Source organism: Notothenia coriiceps, unplaced genomic scaffold, assembly GCF_000735185.1.
Source record: "Notothenia coriiceps isolate Sejong01 unplaced genomic scaffold, NC01 NC01_scaffold00037244, whole genome shotgun sequence".
In the NCBI taxonomy this organism is placed as follows: Eukaryota; Metazoa; Chordata; class Actinopteri; order Perciformes; family Nototheniidae; genus Notothenia; species Notothenia coriiceps.
Window position 1 is genome coordinate 4,146,902 of NW_011369945.1, and position 20,291 is coordinate 4,167,192.

A 20,291-nucleotide genomic window follows, 5' to 3' on the forward strand; every position below is an offset into this window, starting at 1 on the left:
ACAACTATGTATGGTAGATTACTATCAGTACAGCCGCAGCGCACTTTCTGAAGCAGGAAATGCACGCAAATACAAAAATAAAATCGTACTGACACTTATTATATACATATGTTTATAGATAATGATATAAACATAGGGACACCTTGTATTGTTTACTCTCAGTAACAGCACCACTTTACGAACAGGAAATGCACGCTAATATCAACATAAAATCCGCACTGACACTTTATTATCTATATATTCTATATATAACATCGATATTTATTTAATGTTAAAATACGACATCTGAGTATTTTAAGTTACACCCGCTAGGACCAGACAGTGGAGGGTTCGAGAAACAACCGTGTTTGCCGGGTGCACCGCGGTGGAGGTGGGAGGTTCCAGCTTGGGAACCTCCACCCCACGTGCGGGAACCATGGGACCCCTGAGTCAGACGGTGCCGTCTTGTCACCGCTTCATTATCGAAGCCGCCGGAAGGAAGAGACACGCAGAGTGGGGTAAGTCCACCACCCCAATGCAGCACAAGCCTTCCGCGCCATCAGAGTCAAACTCCGCAGTTCGGAGGAACCGACCGTCGAGAGCACGGCACTAGGTCGGGGCCGGCGCGGAGGTCCCGACGACAGTGGGGTCGCGTTTGCCATTCGATCAGTGAGAGGAGAGGAGAAAAATGCAACAAAACATAAACAAAACCGTTAATCATATGATGAAGTTGGGGGGGGCTGCACACAGGCCGTGGGGGGACACCCCGACGACCCGGGCCAGTGTCCTACTGGTAGAAACCCGGGTGAAATAGCCAAAAAATAATAATAATAATAAAACCGGGGAAAATGAAAAAAAGTGTCCTTAAATAGCACTCCCACAACACACCAGCCGACCCAAATTGCTGGTGGGCAGACTCATCACATTCGTGATGAGTCTCCTCTCACACTTGTATTTGAAATTCCAAATCACAAATCATTTAATCACGAGAGGAAAAAAAACGGGAAAAAACGTGTTCATAAAAAAAAACATAGGACACACGGGGACAAGTAGAAAATTAATTATGAGAGAAATAAGGGACACACCAAAGATGCAGGCCTGCAGGCAGACCCCTCCCCACATTTGTGGAATTACAGCTTCCAGTTTGTGTTCGGGCGGCAGACAGCCTATCCAGACGCCTGATAAAGCTTAGGCCTAAAAATAACAATAGAATTCATTGACGTAGACACGTTGTTGCCTCTTCACCTATAACATTTTAGTTCTTACTCTTTCAATTACAACATTAGAGTTTCTATATTTATTAACTTTATCCAAACACTTTCCCCATCGACGCTCTCGAGGTTCTTATAGAGGGTAACAGGTTGCAGAGAGGCCTATTCCGGCTCCGGGCAGTGTGGAACGAAATACTTACCTCTAAGCCAATTCCAAATTCAGGTTCAGTGGTGGACCTTTCTCCCAAAAGTGCCTCTCCACCTCTGTTTTCTTACTTCTTAGCTTGCTACCCTTTTCCCTCAACTATCCTAAGGGAGTTCCATGGTAAAAAAAAAACAAGACATAATAGTTTAGCTGCTATAGCTTAGACTGTCGGGGACACACCTTACTTCGTTTTCTGTCTGTTTGTCTGTGTAGCCTCTCCATGTTCCATTATCTAAAACAGCTTCTCAACCAATCTCTTTTTTGTGTCTTACATATAAAAAGAAAAAGCTGATCCTGTTGGCTGTGGTCATCAAGGATCCTCTATCTGAGTACGGATTCTTGAGTCCTGGACTAATGAGTTCGTGCTGAACCTGTCTCTGCCCGGTCCTGCCTGCACTCTCACCCATAAAAAACTACTTCCCTGATGGCTCCCACAAGGATTGTTGACATCCTCGTGGATTCATCTTCTATTATAGACAAGTGCATTCCAAACAATTTAATCTAATATTATCCACATAATACAACACGATAAGAATATTAACACATAATATAATACGAATCTAATATGACCATCTGGTCAAATGATACGGGATCCCTCCTCTGTTGCTCTCCCTGAGGTTTCTCCCATTTTCCCCTTTAAACTGTGGGGCTTTCTGAGAGCGCGTTCACGTGAAAGGGGCGGGGTTAGCAACATTTGACCAACCACAAACAGGGACAAGCGTACTGACAGTGCAGCGTGAATGAAAAGTAAACTATCACGTTAGACAAATATGAAGAAGTTAAACTTTAAACATCCATGACTTAAACCAGGATAAAAGCAACATAGTTGCAGCTGCAAGGTGAATACAGAACAGCTTGTGAAAATAAAAATAAACCTACCTAATACATTAAGGTTTATGATATCACGTGTTGCTTAAAGGGGACCTATCATGCAAAATGCACTTTTGTACGTCTTTTATACATGAATATGTGTCCCCGGTATGTCAGGGAACTCACCAAGTGTCAGAAAACACAACGGTCTTTCTTTGCCTCCATACCCAAATCTCTAAAAACGGGACTGGAACGGATCTGATACAGACTGATACAGATAGTACAAATAGTCTGACGTCAGTGACGAGGAGCTCCGCCTATATGGCCAACTCTCCACCAATCAGAGGAATGAGAGGTTGCCGTGGCATGGTAACAGCATGGTAACAGCATGGTAACATGACGCTTGTAACTCGGCCCCCTCCTCTGCAGGGGGGCGTGGTCAGCTGCTGCGCATGCAAAGACAGGGTGGAGGTGAGGAAAATAGAGCAAAATGAGGCATGGCTAAAATGCATGATCTGTTTGGTATTTAAAAAAAAAAAAATGTATAAATATACATTATCAGGTATGGCCCTACAATATATGATTCAAATATAGCATGATAGGTCTCCTTTAAAATAATACTTTGGCATACAGTATGTGACAATGTAAGTGTTGCACGGCCAGATACGGTTCAAAAAGCTGACTCAGATAAGGAAATATATGATATATTATGATATTATATGATCGATGATGTGATATGAATGATGCGTGCGACACCTCGGAGTCTTCCCTGCATATGGCAGTTTAAACTGTAGTTCCTTTATCCTGTAATATGACTTGATAGCTTTAAACTCCCCACACTGCGCTCTGATTGGTCAGCAAGTGGTGCTTTCACTGAGTTGATCTCTTATCTTGAACCGGAGCAGGTTTGGTGTTCAGCATAAGTTACCATGGAGATCTACCCCGGTAAGAAGTGAACCAGCGTCGTAGGACCGGAAAACCAGAGTTAACCCTGAAGTTACCTCGCTAACCGAAAATCCTGTTTCGTAGTACAGGGCACTGGCCTAATTTGGTGTCGCACCTGGTGTTATCCTATCATTAGATGGTCTTAACTCTGAATTATTGCCTATACGTAATCAAAATAAAGAAGGAAATAACAAAGAAAATCTTGCATTATACTGCGTTGTTGTATGTAGTCAATTAAAATGCTCAATGCGAAGTGCTGAGAACACTATTTTTTTTTTTTATGTATATAATATTTTTGAGAAAAGAAGATGGGAAATTCTCATCCGGCTTTAATCATTATTTTTTCACATAATGTGTTTTCCCCAAGGAAAAATTCCATCTACTGTTGTTTATTTATATTAATTTAATTTTAGCATTTTTGGCAGCATGTTTGTATGAAAGGTGCTATTTAATGAAGCTTAAAGGATAAGTTAGAGGTCAAGACATGTGATGACAACATAAATAGCGAGCTGGAGGTGGACTGCTGCAGGCAGAGGATGCAGAAGCTGTTCATCAGCGTTAGAGAAAGCTCTTTGGTAAGCCATTGTCTAATTAAGAGGTGATTGGCTCAGAGGCCGGTGTATATAACAGAAACTAGGTCTTGTTAGCCATAATACGTAAGAGCAGCAAGACAGCATGAACTCTCTGCTGATCCTCTGAACCACAGGCCAGGAGGGGAGACCGTGTTGCCTAGTAACAGACAAAATGCTTATTCTTCAGTTCTCTGAGCCGTCTATACAACGTCACCTTCAGACTGATTCTAATAAAATACACTCTGTAGTTCCTCTCAGAAATCTCATTAACATAATATTATTTCTATATTTACAGTTTACGAGTCTATCATTTGTTTGGTTTGTGTCACATGTTTCTGCCTCGTTCTCCTCTCAATGAGGTGACATAAGTGTGGGTTAAGAGGACAAGGACTCATCGTTTTTTCTTGATGCAGGTTTAGAAGCTGTGTTGTTTGAAATCACATGTTGTAAAAGCTTTCACGTCCTACAGCAAAAAGGGCATTTTCTCCTAACAGTTTATTCATGTCATCCCTTTTTCCACCCCTGGTTCTGTGTAAAGGTAATGACCGAGAGTGGCCCGCATTTAGGTGGCTTCTTAAGATTTCCAGGACACCAGAGGATTTACTTAGTAATCCGCTCTTCAGCTGGTCAAAGCTAGCAGTCGACTGTTTTTTCCCGTGTGATACACTGCGTTATTTCGACAGTACTATTCCTGTGTTTTTAACCGTGTCTGACCACCACTGCAGGATCACTGTGCAGGCTTTCATTTATTCAACATTTATTTAAACTATATTCAAAACAAGGTCTCCAATTCTCTATATTTCCAAGTATAAACAAAGATTTGCAGGCACCAAGACACACACAAAAGAAAAATGTAATAAATAAATCAAATAAAACAACTGGACGTGAAACTGGATTAAATAAAAACATTTGAATTGCAAGGATAAAAAAAAAATGAGGTAAACTTTATATTGTTCTGCATGTGATTGCATGTTGTCGATAAAAATAAAATAAAAAAATTATATAAAATAAAAGAATAATAATACAAATATATAATGATGCAACTAATATGGGGACTGCAAGACTGTTAACTGAAATACATTTAAGTGTCTTAAATGAAATTTAAAATTACATTATGGAAAAAAAACATTATATGTTATATATTTGTATTATTATTATTTCTATTAATTTATGAATACTAACTATCCCTGCAAAAAATATTGTATTCAATAATGAATGGAAAAACCACGAAATTAATCGTCAACAGTTATAATAAGTGAAAGTAATAAATAAATAATAAATCACTTGCAAAATAAAGAAATGTGATCATTTGCTAATTTTCCTCAATATTATATCATGCATTAAATACATTTTATCCAATTATCCTTGGAAAATTTCATAAACCTTACACTTTAAATAAAGGTATAAAGGTTTGAACAAAGTTTTGATGCACAGCACGGGTAATAACCAATCGCAGTTTAGTTTTAAGAGGTTAAAATACCACAATATAATTTCCTTTATACACATTGTTTACATCTTCTTTAACTTCCTGTAGATGATTGCATTAATTATTGTTGTTGCTATTGTTTACATTCATTGTGATGCAAATAACGCAATAAAGGTTGCAATGCTTTTGTTTTGTTTGGTTACTCACATCTGTATGATGTAGCATAATGGACCGAGCCACAGTTCATTTTAGTTGTGGCTTGGTATGTGTTCTTTTATTCGAATTCTCTGTCTATCTGTTGACAGGGCAGTGCCTTATAAAACATAATACATAGTATAAGCTCCAGTCTCAATCTATTAGCATTGGTATCTGGTTCATAATACCTGTTGAGCCCTGTTTTTAGAGCTTCCTGTCCCTCACTGTGTGTATCACTGAGCAGCTCCAGCTCCATGGCAACTAAGTGCTTCTTAGCGACATGACATTAGGGCCTGTCTGAATCACTTGGCCTGCAGGCTGGATGGCTAGCCTCCAAGGGGCTTCCGTGACAACAGCAGGAGGACACCGCCCCCCGAAAACACTCAGTTAACAATCACACACACACATCTTCCCGGTCCTCCTTTACTCCAAGGAGGAATAGACGCTGGCCTGGTTCTGCTCCGAGCGCCTGGAGGCAGGAGCACGGTCCTGCCGGGCAGCAGCTGCTGTTTGCGTACCAACACCGGAAACAACAGACGGGCCGGCGGGCCTGAAGGACGGAGCGTGCCTTGTGCCTTCAGCTGGACAAACAGTGCATCCGTCTCTATATTTACCTTGAATTCACTTCTTAACTGTCACAACCAAACAAACCTTGTTCAAAGTACATAAGTGTGAACATTATTTGATTGTAAACCCAGTTTTCTTTTTTTTTAATTGGAGGGATGAAATCCTCTTTAAAGGTCACCTATTATGCAAAATCCACTTTTTCATGTCTTTTATACAAAGATGCAGTGGCGTTTTTATATGTACAAAAGTGGTGGGGCACAAAAAACGTAGATGTCTATATATAAGCTTCTGCAGTGAGGTTCATGGCTGGTGAGGCACTGCACTGACTCTTCGGGTTTACAAATATTATATTTTGACCTAAATCAAAATATAATATTATTTTCAAAAGCTTTTTTTGTCTGATGCTTCAATTAATTTTAAACAGACAGTTCAACAAAAGGATACCTAAAAAATGTAATTTTATCATTTAAATATTGGATTGTTCTCTCTTAGTAAGATCCCATTTTCAATAAAATTGCGGTCTTACATTGACTTGAAGATGAAGTCCATTTGCCTATCCTTCTGGACAAAAATCTCTATTACTTTTTTGTAAAAGTCCTCCTTATCTTCTTGTAGTTTCAAAAGTCTATCATAAATCTAATCGATAGATTTATGATTCGAAAATTATAAAAGTAGGGTAGACATGTGGATATTATCCGGCTGAACAAAACGTGCATTTATCTAACAGGTACGTTTCCCACAGATCTTATTTTGAGCTATTTTCTAAAATCCTATGGAGAAATCTCATTGCTTTTTTGTGGAGGGAACCCATGCGCAGCTTACTTTCTGGTTTTAGGACGCGTCTCTCGTCTCCTCTTCACACACCACAATTTTTTGCGGCACACGTACTTACAGCCAATTAGCTCTGAATTATTTGAGATGACGTATGGTGGGGATGGCAGCTCAGTGCCCCTATGGTCATTATTTTTTGCCACACACATTGAGGCCCATTCCCAAACCGCCCCCTACACCCTACCCCTCCATTTGTGCGTTCACGCGGAGGGTCCGCCATATTGAGGAGGGCTGTTCCGAAGCAACGAGTGTGGAGCGGTATGGAGGCTCCATACCGCTCCACACTCGTTGCTTCGGAACAGCCCTCCTCAATATGGCGGACCCTCCGCGTGAACGCACAAATGGAGGGGTAGGGTGTAGGGGGCGNTGTTTTATTTGTATTCAATGTTACAAACCAAAATGACCACGTTCAAGTCTTAAAGTCATCCTGAGGCCTTAGTTTTGGTTTCAAATGACACAACATCATGTATGTGTTGCTTCTTTGGGGCTTGTTTTCATAGACCTGGTTGCTTATTTCTCTCAAATCTGGCAACAGAGTGGGCAGGGCGCAGTGTCTAATTGTAGCAGTAAGCTAACGAGTACTGAAAGCTTTATTTTGTTTTTGGTCCAATGCTGCACAACTGAACTGATCCAATGCTGCTGTGAAAGAAAGAAGCTATATCCATGTTGGATAGAATATCCAATTTAAATAAAAAAATAACCTTAAGGGACAACTTGAATGCTTTTTTTTTCTCTTAATGCATTGCATAAAGATCGGATCGGGAAAAATCGGTATCGGCAAATTGTCAAAATCAAATGATCGGAATCGGATCGGGAGCAAAAAAAGGTGATCGGGACATCCCTAGTAATAATGACTATCCAATGTAGCGGTGCGAGAACCCATACAAGCTCAAATGTAGGGATTCCTACCTTCCTGGTCTGCATCTTCTCCGTCCGTCGGCGGAAGGCCACGTAGGGGTCGCTGGTGCTGGAGCCGTCCCTCTTCTCCCCCTTGCAGGTGGGGATGAGGGACCCCCCCGTGCAGGTTTTCCTCTTGCGGCTCCAGTAGTCGAACACCTCCTTGATCAGCTCATCGTCCTCCTTCAGCAGCAGCTTGGCCTCCTGGAGACTGACGAGCTGCGGGGCAACAGAAGAGAGACAGAGCGATTAAAATGTAACAAGTCCTCTTGGGATGCATGGAGAAGAATACAGTGAGACCAAACCACAGAGAGAAGCCAGGGGTTTTAAGCAACTTTAAGTCCATTTAACAGCAATGAACATGACAAAACACAGATGTTTAGCAAGTCTAGTAAACTTCTACTTCTAAGTTTGACAGATGTATGATTTTGAGTATTCAGAGAATGCAATACCTTGTTGTGTAAAAAGTGTTTGAAACTATTTATGAAACCAAAGATCAAGGCTATGACCCACCTTTGGATTGACTAAATGACAGGGTGAGAACCAGTATTTCAGTCTGTGTAAGTAAAGCCAGAGATGCAAACAACATGCAAACAAGTGTTTTCTTCCCACACAGACTGATAAATACCTGCTGTCCGCTGCCTTTCTCCAGGCGGTCTATCATTTCCTCAAACTGTAGGGCTGTGATTTCCATTTTCTTCTTCAGCTTATTCACAAACGTCTCGTCCTCTGAATCCAGGTCGTAGTCTGGCTGCTCCGCATCCAAACTGAAAGCTGTGGGACGGAGAAGGGCTGGTTACTGAAGAGACAGACACTCATTTAAAAAAGGCATCACCAGGAACACAGCAACCTCAAGTAGACACAGCATTGCTTCTGTTCAAACTTTATTACCCAGTAATCAAGTCACTATGATAATTGCAATTAAGTTATTTTTCCACGTTGTGCAGCCCTTTCAAAAGTATTAGTGATATATTTCCACGTCATGGTTATTATGCATAGTCATACAATTAGGCAGCAGTGCATTTCAGGCAATAAACAAGTCACTGTGTTTGTTAAATAAACAAACACACGCTTTTCTATGGCAGAGCACTGAGCTTGTGTTTGTTTATGTGCCTTCCCTAACTCAATGAAGCTCCAGGGCCAACCCCAGAATCCAGCCTGGGAACTTTACCAGATATTTGCTCATAAATATTGCCCGTGGCTACGGTTCGTCTGGCCAGAATCTGCAGCCATTGGCCTGGAGATCCTCCAGACAATAACATGGAAGTCTGGTCGAATATGAAAAGTGTCTGTTATTATCCATGAAATGCTGTGAACAGCAAAAGAAACATCACTGTCACTTTGCTCTAATCATGGCATTAACTTGCCAAAAGGTGAGGCTTTGTAAAAGGTATGCAGTGATCCTCTTCACCAACCTGTATTTAAACTGTTAGATAACTCCTCAGGTCTACATGTTGCTGTTCAAACACCTGTCATGGCTGGCGTTGATAGCAAAACAAGAAATGTGTTGTAATTGTATGTTGAGATATACTTCTTCATGTGACTTCCAGTCTGTTGTGTGATTCCATTCTCTCCAGAAGAGGGAACTTCAACACATCACTGTTGCAACCAGAAAAACAAACTATGCTCGCACAATATATTACATCACAGAGGGACGTTTGGAATCCAAGGCGGGAACACAAATGATAGACGGCTGATACAGGCTGCACTTCCTTTTGGTTGCAGAGCTATCATTTCAGCTTCTGCAAACATGCCAAATCCAAATTTAGAATAGAGAGTGCAACTCTTCCCTCTTCCAACCGCTCCAACACTTCAGAACATTTTCTGAAATCACATCTGCTCTCTGAACCTCTAGGGATGACTACAAACCCGCTGTACCACACAAGACAGATATGAGATGTCCTGTCCCCATATTTACATGCCATATGAAATCTGCAACACTGCTGAGTCTGATTATCCCCATATGGTGGGGAGGTTTTGTATCTAGTCTATATGACGAGTGATGCACCAATGAAAAGGCAGATTTTTGCCCATTTCTTTAAAATAGTTTTCTGCACGTCACCCAATTTGCAGGTGTGATGATGGGAAACACTTTTAAAAAAGGGCTGAAAAGCTCTTAATTCAAGTTATTATGAAAATGTATAATATTCTGGCACAAATGAAAACATTTTAAGAAATAGCAGCATCAGCCAAATAGTTATATAGCGTCAGTATGGCCTAAGAAATCGATGCATCCCTATACATGACAACTCTATTAGTCTTTTAGCATGCAATCTTACACAACTGGGGCTGAAGTTAAATACACAAATCTCTCACTCAGCAGCTTACAGCCTGTGAAATCAGACATATCCGGCGACGACACCACTACGTGCTCACAGGCCACAAACACAGTTGAAGGGATAATCCTCCTCTACTCACGCTGTATGTGAATAAGCTGCTTTGGCATCTTGAACTCCCCGGGGTAAAGGGAATCGTAGTGCGTGATGTTGCGCTCCGCCTCGGGGACGGGGATAACCATGTTGTCCCGCTTCTCGCCGTATACCTGCTGCGCCGAGATGGCCCGCTGGAGATGGTGCTCCTGGAGGGGGGGGGAGGAAACAGGTGTTACTGACACTGTCTGCACACTTCTTCTCCCAAATCCTTTTCGTTTATACTCGCAGAGACATGTTCACACAAGCACGGCAACGTGAGCATCTGATGTGTCAACTCGTAGACAATAACTGTTTCATAATGATCACTTCTGTGTATGGAACTGCATCTATAAATAAGAATACTGTTGTGTAATTGGAATACAAATAAAAAAGCGGCCTAATGCACATTTTTTTTATTAGTTTCCAGATGAGGAACACGAGTATACTTCAGAGAGGACTAAACCATAAAACTATCAGATATTGAAGATGACATCCTGTCCCTTTACATACTCACACTGGCAGCGCAAAGTGAACAATATATTCAACAACAAGTAGACAGAAACTGTATTTCATTAATACGCAGCAATTGGAAAAGTATTCACAGCCTACTAAAGTACCAATGCAATGATGCAGAAAAAAACCAAAAGATCACTCAAAATAATTCTGTAAATAATCACTGCCAATTAACTCTCTCTCAGAATCAGTTCTTTACATTGCAGAATATATAAATTGGTGCACCCTTACGAATTTGTTCTACATCTCTGTATTAGTCCTGAGGCATGTAATGGGAATTAAGGCCTGCACATATAAAGAGTACAAAATGTTCTGGCAATTATCCAAAAACAAAGCATTTAAAAACAAGCTGCCAGAATCACATATCTCCCCAAATCCTTTTCAATTCCTTTCACTTCATTTCCCTGGTATTTCGTATCTCTTATTTGTCAAGGCACGTCTAACCAGGAAGAGCATATTATTTGTCATAGCACATTATGCTTAGACATCTATTTTCACACACACACACACACACACACACACACACACACACACACACACACACACACACACACACACACACACACACACACACACACACACACACACACACACTAGGATTTGCAGAGTATCAGCAAGAGCATCACTGTGTCAATACACTGCGAGTACACAGTGTGTGTATTTGTACTTCAAAGTATGCGCTCTCTGGCATCTTGAGACCTGCACAGGTAGCCCTCATTTTACACCAGTGACTCATTGTTATTATTTACTGCAACTCGCAGAAGTCACAAAGTTAGTCTGAAAATAAATCTGTCCCAAAGTTTACACCGATACTGTCGCACATGGGATCATAGATTAAATATGTGCAAGTTTCTCCAGCAAACAATCTGTTGCTTTAACTAACTCTGCAGCACAGCCATGAGTCACAGCTTGACTCTTGAACTCAGCCGGCGCAGAATGTTTTATGTAAACTGAGTCACTGAATTCAAATGTGCTGCTAAGAAGAATCCAGGAACAACTTTAAATTGCATACTGTTGAAAATATGCCAGAATAACTTATAGGCTTCATTTAAAGATTACCACACCTGTTTGCTGCTGATACAGATTGCAAATGAAAGGGATGCTCCGATCGATCGGCCAATATTCACTCTCTGCCGATCGACCGTGCTCTCTATAAAGGCCGATCAGGAGAGCCGATCACATGACGTCAAATACATGACACTTTTCTCTAGGGATGTCCCGATCACCTTTTTTTGCTCTCGATCCGATTCCGATCATTTTATTTTGACAATTTGCCGATACCGATTTTTCCCGATCTGATCTTTATGCAATGCATTAAGAGAAAAAAAAGAAAAAAAGCATTCAATTTGTCCCTTAAGGTTATTTTTTTATTTAAATTGGATATTCTATACAACATGGATATAGCTTCTTTCTTTCACAGCAGCATTGGATCAGTTCAGTTGTGCAGCATTGGATCAAAACAAAATAAAGCTTTCAGTACTCGTTAGCTTACTGCTACAATTAGACACTGCGCCCTGCCCACTCTGTTGCCAGATTTGAGAGAAATAAGCAACCAGGTCTATGAAAACAAGCCCCAAAGAAGCAACACATACATGATGTTGTGTAATTTGAAACCAAAACTAAGGCCTCAGGATGACTTTAAGACTTGAACATGGTCATTTTTGTTTTGTAACATTGAATACAAAATAATAATTTAAAAAAAATGCCGATCCCCGATTTTTTTCTCCCGATTCCGATCTTTTGAAAATCACGTGATCGGCTCCGATCCCCGATCACGTGATCGGAACATCTCTACTTTTCTCCGTGCGCGGTAAAAACAAGCTCGCCAAGATGGCTTCACCGGTCTGGCAGTATTTCAATGTGTTCGAAAAAGACAGTAAAATAGCGGGATGCAACGTGTGTGAAGCAGAAACCTGCAGCTTCACCCGCTGTGAAACACACACTAAGAGTTAGACCTAACACACTTAGCTATTTGATCTACTTCTAGAACTAGCTAAACTACTTATAAATATATTTATTCTTCACTGTCGGGTCACTCATTACTGGATCAGTGAGCTGCATGAGATACTGACAGGATGTCAGGAGAGAGAGAGAGAGGGGGAGAGAGGAAAAGAGAGCTAATTTCTCCCGTGTTATTATCCAAAGTTAATGTAAACTTGAATAATGTACTTCATTTGAATGTAATCATTATGTTGGTTGTTGTTTGTGGAAGCGCCACTGAATGAGCCCCATTAACTGAGTTTTAAACATCAATTTAAATGGAAGATCCCCATAGGCCCCGCCCACTCGATCGGCCCCAAAATAGGCGATCGGAGCATCCCTAGCATGAGCCATATATTACAAGTCTCCAGCTTCATACCTTTTAATATGATTTTAATACAAGCCCTGATTAAATAAATATGTACATTAGTAGATAATATAATGCATTACAAAGGGTGTTTAGAGCTAGAGTTAGGAAGTTAAACAAGTCGTAGTTTCCTCTCTTATATCCATTTAATATTGCTGTTGAAACATCAATTAGTATTTAAAATGATTGCCAAATACAACATTTCCGAGACTACATTATTGAACTTCTCTAATTCTTGTTTTTACCGTGTAGATTTTAAACACATCATATTGTTTGTTTTTGGAGAAATCAAGGCATTCTTTATAATATTGAATGACTAGAATATAAGTGGAGAACTACTTTATTTATAACATCTGCGTCTAATACATTTCAGCTTTTATTCTTCCTGTCTTTTCAGGCCTTCTCTTATCAGCTAATGCAACAGATGGCAGATCCAGTCAAACAAACTAATATCTCTCTTGCTCTAACAAGTATTTTAACAGGGCTCCTACTCATTTTACACATTACCAATTTACTTTCACAGCCAGAGTTTCTTGGTTGGATTTGGAGATATGGGTCAATGACATACCAAGTGCGGCTGGCAAATACTACCATCAACGAAGCCACGTCTGTGCATGGCTAATTTCCATTAGCCATTGAATTTTAGACACTTGCGTGGGAGTTTTGAGTGTTCGAGACCTTAAGTGTAATCCGAAGCCATGAGGAGCTCTGCATGGAGTAACAGGAGAACCATATCAGAGCCGAGAGCTGCCATGAAAGGACACAGCATGCGTCCAAACTCAACCATCTGCCCCTGGTAAGATTAACAACACTTTCTCTACAACCAATACACAAAGAAAACAGCTTATTGCGTTAGCCACACTATTGTTAGCGTAACCTCGGGACCAAAGGGTATGGCACCAAGTAAACCATCACCCACTGTCTTCTTGTAAGTGGGTCTAAATGAGTTTAGGATACAACCCACAAATTACAATCTATTCACAAATTATTGGGTATTTCTGTCACGATGGTTAGCTGGCATGCTACGAATGAATTTGGCATGTTTACACACCCAAATCACAGGTTTCAGATCAAAAGAAACGCTGTGTTTGGCTTTGTTGCAGTGTGCGCAGAGAGTCCAGCCAAGCTTGTTGGAACTTTTGCACATTCTTGTTCACTGCACACAAAAACACAACCACATGCAAGTAGTCAACAGTTTTATGTGATCCTACATTTAAAAACCCTTAGCCTACAAATGCTGGGCTTCTTCATCTTCAGATCTCGGCAAGGTTTAACAATAAAATAAAACACATTTCAATTGGAAAAATCTCTTAACAAAAGGTTGGAATGTTACAGCATTCACACAATTCCCTCAGCTCTTTCTTCAATATCAGTTTGAAAGCTGTGAACTCAGGAAAATCAATTTCATTTGGAGAATACTGCAAGCCCTAACCTATTATTACAAAGCTAAAGCCATAGTAAATATACAGCCAAAGTGTTTTGAATTGGACACACACTTAAATTACACTTTTTAATGACATGTATGTGTTGAAATTGAAACACTGATTATTTAAGAAAAGATGGAAAGCATAATATTAACTCTGGTTAAGCTTAATCACATTGTGTAATAGGGTAAGGGTGGAATACATGAGATAGAACCATTCACACTTCGATTCACACTTACTCAAGACTACAGAGGAAACCACAATATCCAGCGGGAACTCACCATATCTTTAACGTCTAAATGTGAAATATGTTGCTTCTAAAAACACCCCTAAATATTGTATGCACCATCTGGCACACACAAGGACAGACTACAGATGAATCAAAGAGTTGTCGGCAGATATGACATGACCTTATGTAAACTTTTTTGAACTGATGCTTAACCAACACGGCGCAGGGTTTGCTCTCTTGTTGCTTGTCAAAGACATCCTCTAAAAGTCACCCTCTGTGCATCCCACCGTCTGACACGACGATGAACTCTGAGCATGGCAAGGTTAAGGAACATGCATACAAGAGTGAGCGCAAGGAACCAATTAAACCTGAGCCTGGCCCAGACTGGCCTTTGCAAGCGTCTGCAGAGGATATATGCTCGGCACATTTCAGCAAGCTACAGTGAGCTGCCTCAGATATAAAGATATCCTGATCTTTGGCAGCTGTGATCCTCGCGACCGCGGTTCACAGCCTGGGATTTCCTCTGTTGAGGAATTGTGTGAGAAAGGATAGAGGGCTTTGGAGAATGGCACATGGGGACGAGTATACTACGATATCCTAAGACCTTGTGCAACTGCCTGTTTCAATCCATTTATAGTGAACATGTCACTCCTCAATAATGTTTCTGAACAGATTTCTAGAAGTGTGTTCACACTGAAACAATTATGTTCATTATTCACACAAATAAAAAATAGGTAAGAAAGGGTTCCTACAGTTTAAGGCAAGTTACTATTTAAGACTTTTTAAAGAATGAATGCCACTTAATGAATATAAAAAAGAGAAACGACCCCAGTTACCTAGAGTTTAGAACCATTTCACTAAGTTGTTTGATGATCAGTCTTTTCGCCATAACGTTGTTAGCGAGCAGACAGTTGATGGGTTTTCTATCCTTTACTGAGTGACATTAACGAGGGTAATTTGGATAATTATTTTAAAAGATGATATCTCTGGGGAAAACAACCAGTCAGAATCCTAATTAACATTTTAAAGACTTTTGAGAGACATTTTATTGCAAATTGAGGCTATATTTTGAATTAATTCAATGCGTTTTGGGACTTTTTCAAAGAGCCACTGGAACCCTGCAAGAGTACAAGAACACCTACAGAAAAAAACACAACCGAATGATAATGCTGGCTGCCAACGGACGCATTGTGCACAAATGCTAAAACCCCATATAGAAAAATCGCAAACCGCTCTGCCTTTTACTCCAGAAAATAACCTAATATCGAACCTCTGATTGTCCTGTTATTTCCTCACAAAATGAGCTCTCACTGTGGAGCTGCTTTCTGTCAGGGCCACAGATGCAGGTAGCAGAGAAACACAAATGAAAATCTATTTTTCACAATACCACACGCTACTTCCATTAAATGTTTTCGAGAAAAAAAGATGACTCCAACAAAAGTTGCCATGGAAACAAAAGTGTGGCCTCCAGCAGGTGTTTTCAGCTCACGCCGACCAGAGGAAGTCTTGTGGAAGGCAATTTGCTCAGTCAGTCAAGGCAGATCTAAAATCCACCGAGCAGATGCAATGAGACAAGCGGGGAGCGAGAAAACCAACAATCCTAAACCTTGAGACAAATTAAAGGATATTATTGACTTCTGAAGCTCAAAGTAGAATCAGCGTTTCACTTAATAAACTACAATTCAAACGTTTCAATTCAACTCATGTTTTCATCGCAACTTCTTAATTTAAGTACTATAGAATGAATGTATAGATTAAGCCACACATATAATGAAACGTATACCTCATCGCAAAAGATGGCCTGTGCATATCTGAAGTAGAGTTCATCTTGTTCTGCTTGCTTCTTCAACATCAGACTTTACTGCGACAGCCATTGTCCTACTGACCCTTGTGATACCTGACGAGATACATCTGCTCCTCTGATCAGCACTCAACGAATCACTACATATTATCCAACCATCAGTGCAAATGTAACAATCACAGACTCCCTGATTAGGTATTGGCACAAAATGTTCCTGTTTGCCACAGTCTTGGTGAATAAATGTACTAGCTGTGCTTCTACAAACAGCAAACTAGCACTGAAATACAAAGCCTTACATATACTCTGATGCATGTTGAAAGCCACAGTGGAGCACAGCAGGTGAATTATTGTATGCTGTGCAGGACATTGTGCATGCACAGATTAACAGTGAATGAAGTGCCATATTTCTAATTCATTTGCAACCACTGATGGCACACAAAATGTCCTTTAGAGGTTAATTATTTCTGTCAGGTTTGCCATCATGAATGCTGATGAGGCAGGCATACAAAAGATAACTCAATCAGAAAAGAAAAGATACACTGGCTTCCGATCTATTATTTATATTGAGGCTGCACAATGATTCCTAATGTAATCAAAAAAAGAAATATGGACTTGTGCAATATTCAAATGAAAGGAAGCACAATATTTGTTCATGTCAAAATATGTGTTCAAATATAATTTGAGATTTAGTATTGTAAAGATGCAGAGATAATCAAGCCTACGTTTACTATTGGCTTTAAAAAAAAAAAACTTCTTTGGTACAAATTCTCTTAAAAAGTCACATCATATGCATTTTTAATAACGGGAATAATGATGCAAAAACAATCAATTTCCCCCAATATCGTGAATCAGGTTATAATTGTAATTCAGTCAAAAATGATCACAATGTGATTTTTTTGCAGCTCTAATGTCCATGAACAAACTGTATATTCCCCAAATAGAACTAGTAGATTCCAAAAATATATTTCTTCCATTTACTTGTCAATGCATGTACTTGAAAATTCCCTCTGCATGCTTCTTAAATAGACATAAAGTTGAGGTTAGCGTGTGGTCACTCAGCAGAGCGAGACATTGTTGCTGGACAGGATGTGGGTCAGGGAGCCGAGCCATGCGGAGCCTTGTAGTAAAACTGTCCTCTTTATCTCTGCCGTCACACTGTTATGTAATGCCACTGTGTGTATGTGTACAGTAGTGGGGGGGAGGAGGATTTCTGCTGACTTTGCAAGCCCCTGTATGTGCTTTCCTAGTGTTTGTCCCAACGGCTCTCCTGATTATAAGGTGACAGAAAAATCTGGCATATCGGCACCAGGAGTAGTAATAAACACCTGCTATTACACTGCCAATTTATACTTTCTCCAGCACCAGCAATATTAACTACCTATTAACTGACAACAACATACACTTGTCAATAATTTAACAAATGTAAGCAGTTAAAGTGAAAAATTTAGACGTGGAGGGCTAGCATTTCTGCAGTAGGTGAATTGAATGGAGTGACCCCATTTGACTTTCAATGCATTTTGAATGGCTAAATCTGGGCTATACTCCAATCTGACAAGCTGTGCTTCAATGGGTCATATCTTTATGGCTTTGCATAATCTGTCTATAGCCACAATGTAAATAATTTCTATATTTAAACGCGAGTTGAATGTGAATAATGTGTACTACCAACCTATTACACAACAGAGGGAACTAAAGTAGGGTTAGGTAGTACACACCAGACTCCACAAACTAAGAAAAATATTTAAGACAAGCGCTATATATGATCATAAAAAGACCTGAGTTTAAGTAAAGGATCCAGAACGTTACATACAGCCTGAGAATTACCTGAACTATCTAGGATGCTATAGTACACAAGCTTAAAACAAACATAACCTTAAAAAAAAGAAACACTATACAACTACAGGCCTTATCAAGGCTTCCAGAGTTGTTACTTAAAGTCAGAGTTATATAGAATATTCTACATGTAACTCTTAAACGTTTTACAGAATTATGTCACAAATTAATCCCCTATACTCAAAATAGTCTTCGAACAAAACTGAAGGAAACCAGCCTGGTTTTGGCCAATTTGGTGGCCATTCTCACTTCTCATTAATTAAAAAAAAAAAACATTATCCAAGTAGAAAAACATGCAACACAATGTTCTTGGTGCACAGGAGCTAAGCAACTGCAATGAGGGTTTCTTCCTTAATAAAAAGCCCTTATCAAGTTTATATTTTAACTACATGAGCAATTTTTATAATTTAAGCCACAAATATTTGTACACTGATTGCAAAATGATTTATTTTACATCTGAGTTTAAAAAAAGGCATGCTTTTCTAAATGTCAAAATCAGCAACTATTACTGAAACAACACGCTAATGTCAGAGACACTTTGTTAGTTTCTCTTCTCTCATTCCTACACTGCATCATAAGACTTGAAATATAGCTGAAGCACTCAGACTGCTGTCATTGTGTGCAACGAGAACATGAATCCGCCTGTAGTCTAACACTATCATAGCCATACCATGCATGTCTTAACACATTATGCTCCCACAACACTGTGCAATCCTGCAGGTGTGTATTATGATTAAATAGAAGGCAGGATCTGCAAAATGTCTCCGCCAAACTGGCGACTGCATGCGCGGGCAGTGTGCAGCACACATGGCGGAGCAGGAGCTGTCAACACGCAACACTTAGCTGTCAAACCGGGCCGGGGCTCAGTGTCTCCCCCTGGCATTGGTGCACGGAAATCACACCATAACCAAGGCCTATCCCCGCCTGCCTTTACTGAGGAGAAAGTCAACAAAATGGTGGAGCAGAGACACATCACGTGACTTCTTTGTGCTTTCGGGTGCAATTTCAAGTGAAACAACCGCACACAACACGACTCACGAATACAAAACCAAATCTGTGCAGCATTATAATAACACATGTGGTGGAACGGGCGGATAATAATGAAGATTCATCGAGATCCGTCGTGTGCACGAAAGAGCAGACATGGCGGCCATTTTGCACAGCCTTGCGCAGGCAGCATAGTGGCGCCTCTCGATGTGAAAATACCGCCAAACCGATCCACCGCCAGTCGGGCAGTAATAGAAAAACATACCGATTCCTCCTCTTTCTCCATCCCTGTCGGCATCTGCGGCACTGCCCGGTTGATGGAGGCATATTCATGCAGGTCCGGCAAATCCTCGCAGCGGAAAACGGGCAGAGGCTTACTAGCATCCAGCGCCCGAGCCCGAAACGACAATTTACTCATTTTTATATTAAAAGATGCAGCATAAATCTATTGGATCTGCTCGGAATAACAGCAGGTATGCCTCGAGTTCTCATGGATGAATCTGTGGGAGTCAGCCAGTCAATTGAGCGTGGTTAGGGTCCGTAGCTGCGCGAACAGAGCCGGGAAGGCCCGGGTCTCGGTCGCTCTCTGTCGGTCTCTTTTCTCGCAGGCTCCGCTGATCCTCCCCGGTTCAATACGCCATGGCCAACATGGCGGACATTACAAACTCATGCAGCTCTCCGCTCGCTGCAAGCGGCCCAACCCCCTCGATCACGCAAACAGCCATTCCCACGCAGTTTTACACGCGTGCGCGTTCGTGAGACCCTTGGGGTACGGTGGAGGAGGGGGGGTGTAGTGAGGGTGGGGGCTGGATGGATGCTGATGAAGGATGTGAACTTCCCAGGTTTATTCTGTGCTGACGTACCAGATCATATTTATTCTCTGATGAAAAAACGTGGCAATTATAAAATAAATAAAAAAACACAGCAGTGTGTAGCGCCATGGCAATAAAATAAATATATTTATGGGTCAACCATCACAGGTTATGAGTGTTTTTAAACCTTGCAAAGACATATCATATAATGTATGTCGTGTGTTAACATTAATGTTCAAACACAAATAGGACACGTTCCGCATGTCCGATACAACTGTTTTGCAAACAGTGCCACC

The 20,291-nt window shown here is 40.6% G+C and overlaps 1 protein-coding gene across 1 annotated transcript in view; it reads right to left on the reverse strand.

The window, feature by feature from the left end:
* The window catches only part of LOC104965203 (enhancer of polycomb homolog 1-like), a 25,530-nt gene extending 5,568 nt beyond the window's left edge, over positions 1-19,962 (reverse strand). The window contains exons 1-5 of the mRNA XM_010794163.1: positions 19,449-19,962; positions 10,057-10,216; positions 8,267-8,412; positions 7,651-7,857; positions 5,771-5,975 (exon numbers count right to left, since the gene is read on the reverse strand). Of these exons, the coding sequence (XP_010792465.1) occupies positions 5,771-5,975; positions 7,651-7,857; positions 8,267-8,412; positions 10,057-10,216; positions 19,449-19,601 (871 nt within the window). The 5' untranslated portion in view covers positions 19,602-19,962. The remainder of the gene's footprint in view (positions 1-5,770; positions 5,976-7,650; positions 7,858-8,266; positions 8,413-10,056; positions 10,217-19,448) is intronic.
* Positions 19,963-20,291: the final 329 nt, after the last annotated feature.